At 36.3% G+C, this 17,576-nt stretch overlaps 1 protein-coding gene across 2 annotated transcripts in view; it reads left to right on the plus strand.

Annotated features, from left to right (window-relative positions):
• The window catches only part of SEMA3A (semaphorin 3A), a 165,079-nt gene that overhangs the window by 37,291 nt on the left and 110,212 nt on the right, over positions 1-17,576 (plus strand). For both annotated transcript variants that reach the window (XM_036400772.2, XM_036400773.2), the window contains 2 exons: positions 10,056-10,213; positions 12,858-12,920. In XM_036400772.2, the coding sequence (XP_036256665.1) occupies positions 10,056-10,213; positions 12,858-12,920 (221 nt within the window). The remainder of the gene's footprint in view (positions 1-10,055; positions 10,214-12,857; positions 12,921-17,576) is intronic.

A 17,576-nucleotide genomic window follows, 5' to 3' on the forward strand; every position in this document is an offset into this window, starting at 1 on the left:
AGAGAGTGAGAGTTCCCCAGAATACTCTTTGAGTTTTCTGCAATTTGAATTTCTGGAACTTGGTGAGCTAGAGGCTGTGTCTCTAAATTCAATAGCCTCTTAAAGTTTTTGTTTTCTTCATTTTGCCACTTTATCCCTTGAAACTGTAACCAATTTTACCATTTACAACAGCCTATGCCAAGAATTTCTGCAGCTTAACTTTGTGTTGTGTGGATTATGACAAATTTTTGGTGATTTTAAAACTATTTAAAGCTCTTCACACTGTGGTTTCTTGGTGTTGTCAGAACTACAGTTTCAAGTTTGCTTTGATGTAGTGAAATTGTAGGTAAAAATGCATTCCTTCCAGCCCCTTTTGAGTATGCCCAGAATCCAAAAAAAGAATGTAGAAATTGTAAGGTTTACTTTCCATTTTGAATGTTAATTATAAATTTTTGAATGTTAATTATAAACTTTTGCTTCTTATTTGAGCACGTAGCAATTATAAAAATAGTGAAAGTAGATCTAGTTTGGTTTGTGTAACTTGAAAGACATTACAATTTTGACTTACAGAGCAGTATCAGGCATGAGAAAATTCACTTTGATTTGAGAAATGGGGGTTAGCTGCTGAATGATTAATTATGTTTATGACATTTGGATGGAAGTGAAAAACTGGAAATTCCTTTTTGATGCACAGAAGGTTGTAGGTGCAACTGGAAATGTTTGATAAATAATGTTTACTAATTTGTTCTAATGAACAATACATATATTAAACACATTGCAGAAGCACTGCAATCAGAATCTTTTATCCACAGTATAAATCCATTGGTTTTCTTTACGATAAATTAAGAGCAAAATTGGGCATTGTCACTTTATTTTGGCATGGAAGTCTGTGCAAGGAGTGTCAGGGGTTAGAAGTCCCTGCTGTATTTTGCTGCAATTAAAGAGCACAGTGGAGCTGTGTGTATCTGTCTGTGAGCTACACAGACTGCTTAACTGCAGTCGTTGCTTTCAGCCCCTTGCTGAAACTCATCCAAAACCTCACTTACAGATTAGAAGGAACAAGAGCTATCAGAAGAGAGAAGGATGTAAATGCAAGCATGAATTTTACTCATCCATTCTATTAATGTTAAAAGACAATTCCTTAAAGTGCTGGATATGTAATCAAAGTCAAGGGTAGAGCCATTCTGGAAAAACAAAATTTTAACAGAAGAAGTGTTGATAGCTATGTCTGAAATTAAGAATATGAGGTCACTGATATGTACCCATAAATGAAAACCTGGACACAGTCCATCTAAGCCAGCTGCTGCATAAATTATAATGATTATAATGATTTACCTACTAGCAGGACTAACCCAAAGCCCTTTTTGCATGTTATTAATCAGAGGATTTTGAAGAGTTGTTACACAGATAGAGACAAGAGTTTCACACATGATTTTTAAGCATAAAAAGACCTTTTGTGAAGCAGGTCAGATGCATTTTCCATCACAAATCTGCTGAAAATATAAGTGTTACTTTTTCTATTTTGTAGTTTCACATATGCAACTAAATTTCCAGGGAATCTTCCTAACCCTATTGTGCATTTTAAATAATTCACCTAAGTAAATAATTTGTGCAGGTTTATATTGTCAGTTTGGTAATAAAAATAAAATACATCAGAGGAGGACTTTATAGAAACACAGAATGGTTTATGTTGAAAAAGACCTTGTAGATCATCTAGTTCCAAGTGTATGGGACACCTTGCCATGAGCAGGAGCACCTTGCACTAGACCAGATTTCTCAAAGCCCCATACAATGTGGCCTTGACCAGTTTCAGGGATGGGTCATCCACATCTTCTCTGAGCAACCTGTGTCTTACCACCTTCATAGCAAAGAATTTCTTGCTCCTATCAAATCTCAACCTGCCTGCCATCACTTTAGATCTCATTTAATTTCAGATCTAATCTGTCTCTGCTGGATTTCCTCCATCCAAGTGTCTGAAGCTGTAGAGACACTCTCCCTTGCAGCCTCTTAAGCCAGTGAAAGCACTGACACTCTCACTTACTGATGGCTCACCCTCTGCAGGTCACCCTCATTCTTACACTGTCTCAATTTTGACATCTAAATCCTTTACAGACCTACCCCATTAGTCTTTCCAAGAGTCAATGGTAGCTTGCTTATCAAGCAGCAAAGTCACACTTGAAAATAAAACCACCAATCTTTAAAAAAATTTCCTCTGATATCCATTCCTATGGAACTTAACAGCTCATATTTGCTAGTTCTTCTAGATGAGCTAACTTATTTTTGAAGTACATTGATTTGGTGCCTGAAAGCAGGATTTCTTTAAGAGTTAAAAAATACTTTAATACTTTTGTCCTGGGAAAGAAATACACTTGCATGAGGAAGGGTTTTATCATAACTTCAACTCAAGTACACATGGACATTGTTGTTACTTTTGACTCCTAATAGTCCATGGTGTGTAAATCACAGAGACACTGACTGGTTTCGTGACTTTCAGCTTCAGCTGTTAGGAGATTCCGTTTTCAGAAGGGAATTTTCTAAAACTATTTAAGTAGTTTTTTTTATGTAATAGTCCCCAAATGTCATGACAGGTTCTGGCATTATTCAGACAGTTTTATGTCTGAGTTTTTACTCAGAAATAATGACTATTTGGAAGATGAAATGACTTTAGTAATAATAATTAATAAATTATCATGAATTCTTGCTTTATTTGGGAACAATCAGTGAATAAGAATTGTGCGCTGTACTGCACTTGGACCCAACATGTGGCTCGAGCATGCAGAGGATAGAGTGTGACAGTCTTCCTACCTCATTCCTGCTTGGAACAACCGTGTCTGTGTTAGTCCCTGCAAAGGTGTTTGTGCCTCTGTGTTATGATATTTAACGAGACAAGGCCAGTGCTGTTTATAGATAAGGTAATCACTCCTTGAAGTTACAGCTACCCACAGTTTTACTTAATTGATAACCAGTACCGGTTCTGCTCGCTGGAAACTAACTTCATAGAAGTATCATAGAGAGAGTTGAAAATTGATTAACTTCTAACTAGATCTGATAACTGAGTTATTTAATGAATAGGATTTAGCTGGCTGTTTACCTGTGCTAGCTCAGATGGTGCAACTTCAGGTCACGCCGTGCCACATTGGGCTAAGCAAACTCAGAGGGCTGAGTTAATATGCCTGCAGTGTTTCTAGTATTTGAGTTAAAATGTTTATAAACTTTGCATTAGATCAGTATTTTGCTGTATTATTGCCACATTTTAAAGAACCTTGGTAGTTGTAGATCTCCTTAAGATCTGGGTACTCATTAGTATAATGCATCACTTCCATTATTTCTCCTGAGCAGTTCTTATACCAGCACAAATAGGAGGCAGCAAAGATGTTACCTACTCAAATCTCAAGACAGGTGAATTTTCCCTTAGACAGACAATATTTTAATAAAACCAGATTATGGTCTCCTTTTGCCATCATATATTCCTGCCTGATGCATCACACACACATAAAAAATGCTATAGGTAGTATAGGTAACATAAGTCTGTGATTATGTGACAATGTTGGGCTTAAATACTTGTGAAGTTCATAGTTAAATGTGTGCCATAACCTTTCTCACAAAGACAAGTTCATAATATGGGATGTTATAATAATTTTACAAATATATGAGATCAAGCTTTACAAGTCTTTGTTTAGTTCATAGGTTAATATTTCTCATGTTTTATAAGGAAATAGCTGAGCCATAGGGATAATCTGGATTCACTTTCAAAGACCAAAAGGACAAATAATACGCATAATAAAGAGAAAACAGGTTGGTTTTAAAAATCTAAATGTTTTATGTCTTTGAAATATCATGCGACCTCTTCAATTACTCAAACCAAAAACACTTTAAGGGCTGTCATGTAGCTAAATAGTGCTGACATTAATGAGCTAAAATCTTCTCTCAGTTTTACAGTATAAAAAACATATGCATCAGTATTTTGAAGTCAAAGGATTCCATGCTTATACTGGTGCAACTGAAACAAAACATGGGTGTAACATTCCTTCTTCCAGGTATCTGGTTTTAATCAAACTATACTCCTGGCCCCCAAGTTTTCTTTGCTGCAGTGAAAGGTAGGCAGGAGTGTTTCATTTAAAATCCTTGGTTTACATCATGATTGCACAAAAAACTGTATATCTTGTCCTAGCTACCTCTAATTGATAAGTTGTAATAATTCCCTGAACTGTATTTCTGAACTATGTGTTCTCTCAGAAGCAGAAGTTTGCTCAAAAACAAACATGGTACTGTTTTTTTCTCCTTTTAGTAGAGTTCAGTGAAACCAGGTGATTGGCAACTGTTATGGTAAGGTAGATGAAGAGGATGAAAGCTAGGACTGATTGAACAGCTGTGAGGGGCTCTGTTCCAATTGTATTTTGATTACTGATAAGATAACCCTCCCTTTTCTCCCAGTGATTTATCTCATTCAAATTACAATAACACTGAATTGCCATCAACAACAAATGCTGTGTAGTTTCAAGTTTCCGTGACTCTAGTGTAGCAAAAACCCAAAGGTGCTGATTACAAGTTTTCATGTTACGTTTCTAAAAATGGATAAATCACTTAACTGCACTATGTGATCTCATACACTTCATAAGCCTGTTTTTTGTTTCATTTGAGATAAAACTGGCCACTTTCTGGTATTTCCAAGCAGCATAATTCTAAAATTGTCTGAAAGCATAAGTTGTTGGGTTTGTTTTTTTTTTTTGAGGGGAGGGTGTTGATAATTTGTATATCTCTATTCTTCTGCTCCTAATATGAAATCAAAGACTTACTGGTAAAAATAGGTTGGAAATATTGGAACAGTTTGAATATAAGTGAAAGGCATATAATCTGACCAGTTAAACTAAAAAGATGTCACAAACCAAATATTTCTGCAATTATTTTTTCCCCCTCAGGTGAAATGCTAAAAAGAAAAAAAAAAAATTGGTAAATTAGTTTTCCTTGCTTTGTTTTATAGAAGTTTGAATAGTACCACAAACTGTTAGCAAGTTATTTTTGATTAGGGTGGGTGACTGAACCATTCTCCTCACTAAGGGCTAGATTCTAAGGTTCCAGTGATGTCTGAGGTGTCAATGAAAGAAAGTAATTGTGGTATAAAGTAGTTAAATCCTGGGTGGGGGGAAAGGAGTTGTTATCCTCCAGGCTATTGGCCATTTTACTAAGCATTAGACCTGGCATGGGGTCAAACTCACCTGATTTCAGACTGGTGTTTTCCATTATGTATGGAAATACTCCACTGAAGTGTCACTGTATGACAGCCATTGTCTCGTCTGGGTGGGGACTGCACTCCCAATAAGTACTGTGCATTTTCTATGCTTTTCCACTGCTGGTTTTGCCACATAGCTCTGCTGGCCCATGCCTTGCAGGAAGCTCTCTTGATTTCCTGCCAGTCCCTGCCTTTTCCATAACTGCTTGACTGGGGTAGAAGTCACCATCTGCACTCACAGCAATGAAATGGGGAAGCTGCAGGAGAGGGTGGAAGTTAAAATACACAGTCCTTTCCTCATATGTATCTAAGAATTCAGCAAATAATTACTCAAAGAGTAATGACTAATTTACACCTGGGATTATTTAGAAAGATACACATGCTGATATACAGAACAGGCACAATATGCATCTGTGTAAGCAAGAAATGCATGTGCAAACATGTGGCCACCTGATCCTCTGTAGCCAAAGTAGAAGCCTGGCGAGAGAAGAAGGAAATGTTCCAGCATGACGTTGTGGGAGGCACTGCTCACAGTTCAGCAAAATCCCTGTTTGATGGCATAATGGCATTGACTCATCTTTTACCTACTGCTGGGAGATCTCCAGCGAGATCTTATCGCTGCTGGCAGAGGAATGCAGGTCGAGTTTTGTGCAACCAGCAGCCCACTCATTGGCTTCAGGAGCGTGTTGTGACGAGCAGCACTCCCTGCATGATCCAGTCGCTCTGCAGAGTCACCAGGAATAGGACAGGACCAGATTTGAATCCTGCTGAGGAAACTAGGAAACCTTCCCTCTGTTTTTTAGAGAAATTGATGTGCCCTTTTGACCCTTATCAACAAAAACAGTCTTGGCTGGTGTGTGTCATTGTGAAGTCTATAACAGGGACGTAGGCCAAAGCCCACAAATTTTCTAAGTTGTTACACAGACAAACTCCTTCTTGCTAAAAAGATTAAAGATAGTTTGCTTGCTAGTAGATAAGTGAAAAATAAGATGGTTTTCTTTTGTTATGTTCTCCTCCTGACAAACTCCACTGAGGGAACACAGACATAAAACAAGGTTTACAGTGGAATACCAACCATGGATAAACCAAACTCCAGGATCTGCATGAATCTGTATTCATCTCAGCTATAGCTGTGGTTTTCTGGCTTCTTCTTTAATGAAGAAGTGTGATAAAAATAAACCAAATCTACATTCCTTGTGCATGCATATCTCCATGGATTTCACAGCAGGAATTTGGCCCCCTGTGTGTATATATACTATTAAGTTACAATTCCATTAGCAAATTAAATAACCACGTATTAAAACGAAGGCAAGAGTTAGGGACTGGTTTTCTTCTGTAAATTTGCCAACTCTCTGTGGCAAAGTGGATGTTCTGACACAAGTCAGACTGGATCAACAGACACATCAGTTAATAGAAAAAAGACCATGCAGAGTCCACAGAAGAGCACTTTGAAAGAGGTCAAATACTTCAAGCTTGGACACTGGCTGAGAAAGGAGACTAAGATGGAGCAAGTGAGTCAGGAATGTGAATTAAAGCTAGTTGAAGTGGTTGTTAGGGGCATCTAGCCCACAAACCCTGAGAAATTCAATCTCCATCTGGTTTCAGTGATCGTCACATTCATTATAATATGATTATTTTTTAAGGTATGGTGTATTTGAAACTGTTAGTTTTGGTCACCTGCAACGCTTAATAAATGTGAGAATGAGGCAACAATAACAAAAGCAATGGCATCTCTTTTACCTTCAAAATACCAACCCCCACTTCAAATCCACCTCATACAGCCTTTCACAGACAATGCTAGTTGTAGTGTGCAGTGGTTAGCTGTATAGGGCTCATTCATTCCTGTTCAAAGTACAGGTGTGACTACAGCTGAGGATGTGTCAAAAGGAAATGAGAAAATTATCTCAGGGCAATTACTGAAGAAATTCTCTGGGAAATTACTGAAGAAACGGTGGCAGTAATGTTACATCTGTGCAATAAAAATAACTGCACAGATCATAGAGGATGAAAAAAGGAAAAAAAAGACTTCATGAATGGGCAGCCATTACCTGTCTGCATAGAACATAGCTAGACCAACATTTAGTAATAAGAAAAAAAAAAGGAAAATATTTAGGCTATACTAGTAGACAGTATTAATTTCATTGATTAATTGAATGCATTTATCATTTCCTCTTGTCAATACAATGCAATCTTTGTTGTAAATCTTGGGTTTATGTTATCACTGATCATCCACTAACCTTGCCAGCATGAGTGATGGACTCAGTAGAATTGATGGATGCCAGTGCCCTTCTGGGATTGAGCCCTGTCTTTGCTCTTTCTCTCAGCAATAGACACTCATTGAATACTGAAGACAGCGGATAGTAAACACTTTAAAATTAATTAATTTGAGGAGGTGGCATACTTAATTTGTATTGATTGTGCAAATGCCATTGCTTTGCTCTTCAACACCCTTTTCCAGGGTGGCCTGTAAAGCCACATTCATCACTGAATGAGTATATATCAGAATCAACAGCAGAGGAACTGCAAAAATGATTTAGGATTTCTCCTCCTACTTTTGATGTAGCTCAAACCTACCTAAATAAGTAGTGACTGAGAATCATCAACACACAAATGACATTTTTCTCTTCAGCCTATATTTTCAACCTGATCCCTGACAGGAGAAACCTGATGTCATGTGATTTAAAATACACTGCTTGGAGCATTTCTAGGCCTAATCTTTTGGGCAAAAGACCCTAGAAATCCAGTTGTCATCTGCAAAAGTCAGTACTGTTACAATATGACACATACTGAATTAAAACCTAGAAGAAATGTCCCATTCTTAGAAAAGGAAATGGGATTTAGCTTTTAGTTTGACTTTAAATTGCATGTTCATAAAAAACCCAACCGTGTTTGGGTTGCATGCTCTGAAAGTCACAGAAAATGAAAAGGAAAAAAAAACCCTATTAAATATTTCCCTGCACAGCCACACCTGGTCCTTTTAAGTTTTACTGTGGAGACTTATGAACAGTGAAGATGATGATGTAATTTACTCTTGGCCATAATAAACCTTAGACTCCAATGCTATGATCTCACATTTTTCATGAATATTAGAAAGAAAAAAAAACAACATCAATCACCATCTGTAGATGTGAATATTTAGAACTCTACATTAGCAAAATCATATCAGGCTTCTTTTAAGCCAAGTAGCTGTGTGCCTAACTGATCTCATTTTCATTTTTATCAGTTTTACCTTTGTGTAACATCAGCTTCAGCAGACACTTGTCTTTACGCTGCAGTCACAAAGGGCAGAATCATACGTATATGAGTTCAAACCAACAAAGATGAAAAAATTACAAAGGTTTTTGACAGCTGTATTATAAGAAAAATGATCAGATACAGATGACAGCAGAGCATTTCTAGCCAAGAGAGAGTTTTAAGACAAGTTAAGCAATCAATCATCTACATCACTCACTATTCAGCGAGTCGACATTCAACATCTGAATCAGTCATTACAGAGTAAAGAGAATTAGTAAAGTCTCTTACAAAATGCAAATAAGTGAACTGGAGGACAATAGAGTCAAATTCTAGAACTTGGCAGGAAGCCATAAGAATTATTTTGACAAGACTGCTTGAGGTAATTTGATTGTTACATTTAAAAGAAAAATAATTTTTAAAAGGTGAGCTTCAGTCTTGAGCAGTACAATTTGTGATATAAATGTATAGTTATATTTAGTGACAAAAAATGTAGAATAAGGAACAAGATATGGTGTCTACTCTGATGCTTTGCCACATTGCTACGTGAATTAACTATTTTTGGTGGGAGTGAGAGCTTTTCCAAATAAATACAAAGAATATTAAAGCTAAAAGCTATCTTAAATGGTATGCAACTAACAGTGTTTGTCTTCCTTGAGTATGTTGCCTACTAATGTTTTTGCAGAGTTTCAACCTGCTTCAAAATCCACCTGGTATAAGGGAACATCAAAAATACATTTAACATCTGCAGAACTACAAAGCTGCAGGTGTGAAATTCTGTAAAATCATAAGTATCACTATTACCTAGGTCCAAAAAATCCCCAGCTAACATCGTCCTTGTTCATACAAAAGAATGAGTTAAAAAGAAGGAAAATTAGTTGAAAATTAGGCAGAAACTTTTAACAGCAGTTTCTCCTTGATTTCTGTCAGTATATGGGATTACTCACTTCTCAGTTGGAATAATTGTTGAAAATGGAAGTTATCTTACTGAAAACTGAAAAGCCATAGAAGGTCTCTGTGAAGAATACCAGAACTAGAAAACTACTCTTGAGTTTAAAGAGAAGCAAGGTTAGTTTCTCTAGTTAAATTGTTCCAAGCAAGGGAACAACATGCTAACTGTGAGAAAGCTCAGAAGATAATACATTTAAGAATAGGTGCTACATGTTATTTTATCTCATCAGCGAGTCATTCTTATCTCTTTTCTCGTAACTTACAGATCTTTATAATTTTTTTTTTTCTGCTGGAAATAGATTTTGTGTTTAGATGTGGTTATCAGTCAGTTCTCCCCAAGTTTATCCTTGCAAATCTCATTGATTGAACTAAATTGAACTTTGTCCAACAGTTGATGAGCTACATGGATAGAATTTTACCACCTAAAAGCTCATACAGGTTTTTAATTGATTTCACCGTTGTTTCAACCTCTTTGTAGAGCTGAATCTCACAAGCAGTTTGGGTGCTTGAAATAAAAACATTCAGGGGCCCAGGTAAATAATGCTTTCACTTGTTTCTACACCATGAGCACAAATTCCTAAAATGATATCTGTACAAGTCAAAATAAAAGTTTCTATTTTCTTTGACCATATTAACAACAGAAGTATTAACCTTTATCTTACAGAAATGTTGGAATCCAACAATGTAATCAATTTCAATGGACTAGCTAATAGTTCCAGTTACCACACTTTCCTCTTGGACGAAGAACGCGGCCGGCTGTATGTTGGAGCAAAGGATCACATATTTTCTTTCAACCTGGTTAACATCAAGGAATATCAAAAGGTACATTCATTCATGTTCTGTACAATGTAAATATATGCTTTGAATGTTAAAGACTCGTTATTGCTCAGGCTATGTTGTGCACTGTTGGAATTATATAGGAAGTGTTCAGATGTCAGGAGTACTGTTACGACAAAAATATTTGCTGACTCTATGAAAAGAAATTTATAATGAGCCTGTGACCTTTGACTATATAATCTACAATATTTTTTTTAATAAGACTACAAAAAAAGAAGTCAATGATAAGTGAATAATCCAGCTATTTCCCAAACAAGACATACTTTCATGGCAACTGCTAAAAAAGCCAAGCATCTGTTATGACAGCTTAAACAGAAAGACCATACTGCTCTGTATTTGTCTGCAGATAAAAGAAGCTATTTGGGAGTCCAAGTGTTGATTTTTCTTCTTTAACTCAGCACTTGTAGGCACTCTGCTCTGCTGCTTTTGAACCAAAACAGTTCCAGTATTAATAAAGGAGGAACAAGTCCATAAAATATTGCCATTCTTGATGGAGATTGTAATTTTCCAGTGAAAGTTCGTGACTAATTAAAAGCTGACAAGCAATTTAGTGTCATTCTTCTGTTGGAATCCAAAGAAATAATTGAGTTTTCCTTTTTTTAGTAAGATAAGACAAAATGTCAAGAAGGTAAACAATGGGATGGAGGTTTGATTTGTTATATTAAGTATTTTGATGGCACATTTTAAAATCCAGAGAGTACCCTTTTATGAGAGATATATTGCTTCAATACCCAGGGATTATTTTTTTTTCTCAGTGTTCCTGACCTTTTGGCCGTTTGACTATTAGCTTCCTAAGATGATAGCAATAAATACCTTGTGTTTTCTGTTCAGAGGGAAGACAGGCTATTCATTTGTGTTCTCTAAGGATAAGAGGATAAAAGGAAAACTGAGTATTTTCTTTCCTATTCTCTTTAGAGCAGCTATAAAGGAAACTAGCTATTTATTTGAATTCTCTGAGGGATCAATTGCTTAATGTGCAAAACATCTGGAATAATTAAAGGAAAGAAGGTGTTTCCATTGCAGAAAACAGCTCTGTAGAATGGGAGTGATAGTATTTTACGTACTTACATATTCAGATACTTTTAGAACACTGTTTGACTTTGTATACAAATATTAATAGATTAAATAAAGAACTGCTGTCAGTAACATGGAAATGTATGTTAGCAACAGATGTAGAGAATTTAGATTTAAGAGTAGGCAAAAGGCTTTAAGAGTTTGGGGATCTGTTTATTATAGATAGGAGAGTCACGTAAGACACTTCAATCAAAAGTACAATGCAGCCAGTGGTACACTTGAGCTCAAACTTCACCAGTTGTTGCTTCTGCCACCTAAGAAAACCCCTCAGGTTTCTGTCTAAATGCTGATGGCAACATCAAAACTCAAAAAGCCAATTTTTTCAATGTACTAAATCCAGTGTGACATAGCTGTTTTTTAAACCAAATTAGAGGAAAAGATTTTACTATGAAACTAAGGAGAAAGAACATCTGTCTTGAAATACACTGGTTTGAAAAATACTCAGATTTTTGCCCAAAACTTGAACTAAACTTCAACCGGTCCTTTTGGGATATCTGAGAAATTTGGTTAATGTTTTTCAACCTAGTAAATTTAAATTTTCACATATCTGCACATTTTAAGCTGAGAATAGCAACAGGAAGTAGTGGGAATCCTCTGAGGGCAAATGTGCTCATAAAATTTTCAGCCTTATTTTATAGACTTAGGATGTTCGATTGCTGTTTGGATTACTTTAAGAAAATTTTGAATTTAAAAAATGTTGAAAACTATATTTCCAAATATCATCTGCAACATCTCCTTTGACCCCTTCAATCATCCACATTCCATCTTTTTTTTTAATAATTTGCATTTTTCTTTCTATTAACAAACTTTATTGAACACCAAGACTGTAATCCAGACTTAAGGCCATTCATATTGCATTATCTGAGGCTCCCAAATGAATAGCCTGGCACTTTATGGGAAGATCATGTTTTATTCTATATGTAATTCCTAAAAGCTTTTCAAAGAAACATGAATAATTGACTGTGAGGGTCTCTGGATTTTCTCTGTATGAGGTGAGATCCATTTTCTGCTAAGCAAACACTACAGAAAACCTAGATTTAGGATTAGTTGCTTTAGGGTGGCTCTATAGAAACAGCATAAACATTTCTATTTTGATGGTGCGATATTTGTCAAATACCATGACTCCTTTTTTATTATTTAATTAACTGAACCAGCAAAAGAGGGGACTATTAGATACACTCTAACAGAAGAGGCAAACACTTTATTTCTGATGCTGAGACTCTAATGTGAGATTGTATTTCCATTACGTGAGATTTAAAAGATTAAAAGAACACTCAGTCAATGGAGAGTCCACCCTCTTACCATTAGGACTGGAGATTCACAGCTGAAATTCACAGTGCAGACTTCAAGATTGTTTTTACTATGACACCTATTGTTCCCGGTTTTGCTCCCAATATTTCATTCCTTTGTTGTCAAATTTAAAAAAAAAATGGAAATAACGAAAATAATGAAGGGAAGATAAATTGGGTAAAGAGACTCTCTAAGCATTTGGCCTGCAATTTGTGAATGCTGAAGCATGAAATAACACAATGTGATTTTTGTTTTGTGTCTTTAGATTGTTTGGCCCGTATCACATTCCCGAAGGGATGAGTGCAAGTGGGCTGGAAAAGATATTGTGGTAAGTACAAATCTTTTTAGTGTTTTTTTTTCCTTTTATAAAACATTGTAAATATTTTATTATGTCCTACTGTGTTAATTCTTAAAGTATTTTTCCTATTCTGTAAGGTCACACAACATAACTTCACTCTTGAGTTTTATCAGTCCTCTTCTAGAGAAGGGTTATTATATTACCAAGGGTTTCAATTTATAAATGGAAATCATACAGATGAAATAAAATTTATATACCAAAGAGAAAAAAAAAATCAGTAGGAAAGAAGAAATATCAGAATGAGAAATATCAGCCCTTGTATACTCATCTCCTGATGAGAAGGTACATAATGTTTTGACCCATTTTTGCCCTGCTCCAGGTCCCAGTTCTCAAGGGAGTTCCAAGAAGTGCTTTCTCTTTGTAGCATCTCTCTGGAACCAGTGGGTTCCCCAGAGCCCTTTCCTGCATGGAGTTCATAGCAATATTGAGGTCAAGGTGGTATAAACATTCTGCATCAGTTTTGGTGCCTCAGAAAAGTCAGGAAAGACGCTGCTACACTAGGCATCATTTTCTGAACATTTTCCTCATTCCTGTGTACATCCTATTCCCTGTATTTATGAGGTAAGAGAGACATAGTCAACAGCCCCCAAATAGCAATCATTCCACACTGACAGTAGCTGTCTTCTTTATAGGAACAGTGTGGGAAATAGGGCTGAAGGAAAGGGGGAAAAACAGATAAAAAATACATGCATGCAATAAGCCAAACAAATACTTGCATAGCAAAGCCAAGTGGGAAATCATCGTGGTTGCCAAGGTATAAGTGAGAGTGGAACTTGGCCCCGTGTGTATATGCTATTGGCCTGATTTTCAGAGATGATTCTGTAAAATATTCATAATGCCAACCATATGCCTCTGGAGAGCTCCATTTGAATAATTTCCTAGGTCATAATAAAAATAGTCTCATCAGTCTTTACCTAGGCCATAGAGGACAGTTGTCTTCAGAAAATGCCATCTGGGAGCAGTAGAGGTAGATTGGGTAAAAAGTAAGAAATATGGGCTAAGCTAAATATGTGATGGAACAGCTGAAATGCCAGATAACCCAGGCCATCTCATTACCTAGAAATAATGCATTTAAAGTAATCCATGCTCATGTCCACAAATAATTTCCAGGAGTACTTTTCAAGGTGAAGCCTAGAATATCTAATATTCAAGGTTAAAAAAAGGGGCTAGTGTTAAATATATGAGCAAATTAACTAACCTTCCTGCTTCATCTCATGTGAGGTATTATGATTTTACGTTAACTAGATTTTTTTTAATGACTGGAGTAAAAACATAGAAAACTAATTAGAGATTCAGTACCTAGCATGAAAGTATATTAGTTTTTTTTTAATAATTATTTTTAGAAACTCACCATAGTAAGGAAGAGTATGTTTTATACATTTGACTAAGCTGATTCTAATTCAGCTTAGTTGTTTAAAATGGTAGAGACACATCTGGAGTAAGCTGAGAGGTCCCCATCTGACTGTGGTGAGCTTGAGAGGACTGCTTATGCTGTAACTTTTATTCACCTTGGTTCTTTTTCTTCCTGTGATACAAGGACAGCTACACCTGCTGATCATGAGTAGGTGAAGCCCACACCGCTGTGCAGTATAGTGTGTGACCCTGGCAGTAGATCCTGTAAGGTTAGATCCTGTAAGGTTGTTTGGGGTGGTTTTGCTTATTTTGGGGGTGTTGTTTTTGTTTTTTTTAATTTTAGGGTTATCTACAGTAGTAGGTGAGAAATGAAATAAACATGTAGGAGGCTATACAGAGGGAATACATATCTTGATGTGATCAGAACATCGTCTTTAAATATTTAGAGCTACCATTCCATAAACCAGTGCATTACAAGCAACATATTTAATGCAACTGCTTTAACTCTAATTACAGATAATTAAAAAATCTTATTTTTCCTCTCTTATTTATTTCTTAAGGCCATTGTCAGTACCTTGGGAGTGTGAAATATAAAGGCCATAAAAATAACTCAACAAACTCATTAGAGGGAACAGGAGAAAAAGAGGACAAATAAAATGACTTATAAACCAGGCTCGATATAATACTGCTTTCAGCATGTACCACTTCTAAGATATTATATACTCTTCACTTGTGGTGGTTCAAAACTTTCTACATGACAGCCTGTACTTCTGCATTGAGGTCTTTTTTAAAATAAAACCTCCTTTTAATTATTGATCTCCAGGGTGTAAGTCAGTGCTGAAAATGCAACCCCCACTAATGGGCCAGGTGCGCTGCAGCAGCTGCAGCACAAGCACAGCCCCGGCCTGCCCCAGTGCTAACCTCAGCCATGACCTCTGAGATTTCCTCTCATAATTAGAAGAGGTAATTCAGCGTTGTTTGCACTCCTTCAGAGGGATTCCTGATCCTGATGCTGTCAGTCATGCCCGTCTCAGCACAGCAGGTTTGTGGCTCAGGATGGTCCACACGGGATTTGAGGGGAGCAGCCAATGGGGCCTATTCCTGCTCTCCTGCTGCCCCTCTGTTACTTAAACAGTCATTTTAATTTCTGTTTTTAAAGAGCTTAGAATATGTTAATTACTTAAGCTTTACTCATTGCTTAGGTACATAAAACTTTTAAAGTGTGCTTTGGATTTTTTTCCATATGAGTAAGCTGAGAAGAGTTGCTAAAAAAGTCTCCCCCCCCAGCTATGCAATACTTATTAAAGCAGGACTTCTCTGAAAAAGGTTAACTGCTAAAATATAGATTTTTTCCCAATAAAATTGTAATTACTGACCCATGTAACTACTTAGTATTACAATATATTTCCATTTCCTCAGTATAGAGTATCACAAGCACCAAAGTAACGTTGTTCATGAAAAATTAAAGGCTATAAATAATAAATAGGATATTTGCTTACGTAATTCAATGAAATGAGTAATTCTGTGAGGATTTCTTGCTATTCTGGACCTCAGTGTCTTATTTGATCTATTCTGGTTTCTGTTAGTCCTGTGAATATTTCTCATGATTCCTGGCCAGACCTTGGTAATGATCAAAGAAGACAAAGTCTCTACAGAATAATTCTCAGCTTTTATACTGAACTTACAGAACAGTCATGCTGCTAGTCATATTCCTTACTGGTGAGCCTCAATATTTCATTTAAAAATACAACAGTCACCTACAAATACACATGGCAACCACATTGAATGTGGGATAAATAACAGGTAACTAACAGAAAAAAAAAAAAAACAAGTGGCTACAATTCTATTTTGACATTCCTGAGATGGCATAAACCAGCAAAGCAGAGCTTGGTGGTTTACAAAAGTTATCACAAACACTAGTTTGTTTTGCAGGTAGGCTTAGAGCAAGGAAAAGTTCCTGACTAGAAACCTTATTTAGTCCTTAAACTGTTAATTTGTCATTGCTTTGAAACTTTTGGCTGCTCTGGCTGTTTAGTCAATAAATCTCTGCATTAGATTTGCACTGTAGCAGTAGTTCACAAGTTACACAATTAATCAGAGTAATTCCTATTAAAGGGTACAATAGGTTTCTATTACCTGAAAGCTTAAAAAATGTGTTTCTGAAGGGCACCTTAGGATGTTACTTTAAGTGCAATTTGACTATCCAATTTATATAGCCACTTTTAAAGATTCCAGGTCAAATTAAATTGTTGAAACTGTCTCTTCTGGCCTTGACATGCATAAATGTATAAAATTTCAGTAGGTGCTTTAACAAAGTCACATAGGACAAGCTGCACAATGACAGACACACACTTTGCACACTGTGAGGTATCAGCTTCTCCCTGGATGTTTCTGGTGAGAAATGCACATCGATGTACAAACAGATACAAAGAGTGCGAAGTGCTTTCCCTTGGTACCAGCAAGTTTCTACATCTGCTCTGTCACATGAACAGAGTTACTCCATCCAGGGCCAGAAAGAGTCACACTTCTGTGTACACAGCTGAAGTGTACCAGAACATTTGCATGTGGGTAAGCGCTGACTGGATTATAATAATAAAAGGAGATAGGCATCTACCTGGGCTCTTTAATTGGAATTAAATTTTACCTAGTTATTATCTCTCACCTGATTCCAACTGTGCTTAACTTTTTTACACTTAGCAGTTCTCTTGACAGCAATTTGGAATCACTTTTGATCAGAAACCTATTTCCAGTGACAAAGCTTTAAAGGCTCTTTACACATATTATATGACATAGGCATTTTCTGTGCATGCTTCTTTGCATTAAAGCGTAGCTAGCACTTGATTATTCAATTTATTGTTCATGCAAATACAATCACATGACTGTAATTTAATGCACCATCTCATTTGTTTTAGTAATACTTAAAGCCAAAATGTTCATATGTGATCTTAGTTTTTGGTTTCCTTAAAGTTTTCTGTGCCCTCCCTAAAATATAGGAAGGCAGAGGATTGATCTTTAGGCTTATGGATCCATCAGTGTGCAATGATTTCATTTGGAAAGAAAAAAAAAAACAAAAGAAAGTAAAAAGTAACTCAACAAGTGTCCCTCAGCCATATCTGGTGATATTTTGGGAAAAACATAGTTGGCTCTAATTGAACACAAGTCCCCTTAACTCATTTTATTACTGTTGTTGCCTTAGGGAAAATAGAAGAACATAGAGGCAGAAAGTAAACGTAATTCTTTTCATCTGTTATTGTAAACAAAGATCTGAAGAGG

This window comes from Molothrus ater, chromosome 5 (assembly GCF_012460135.2).
Source record: "Molothrus ater isolate BHLD 08-10-18 breed brown headed cowbird chromosome 5, BPBGC_Mater_1.1, whole genome shotgun sequence".
NCBI lineage: Eukaryota > Metazoa > Chordata > Aves > Passeriformes > Icteridae > Molothrus > Molothrus ater.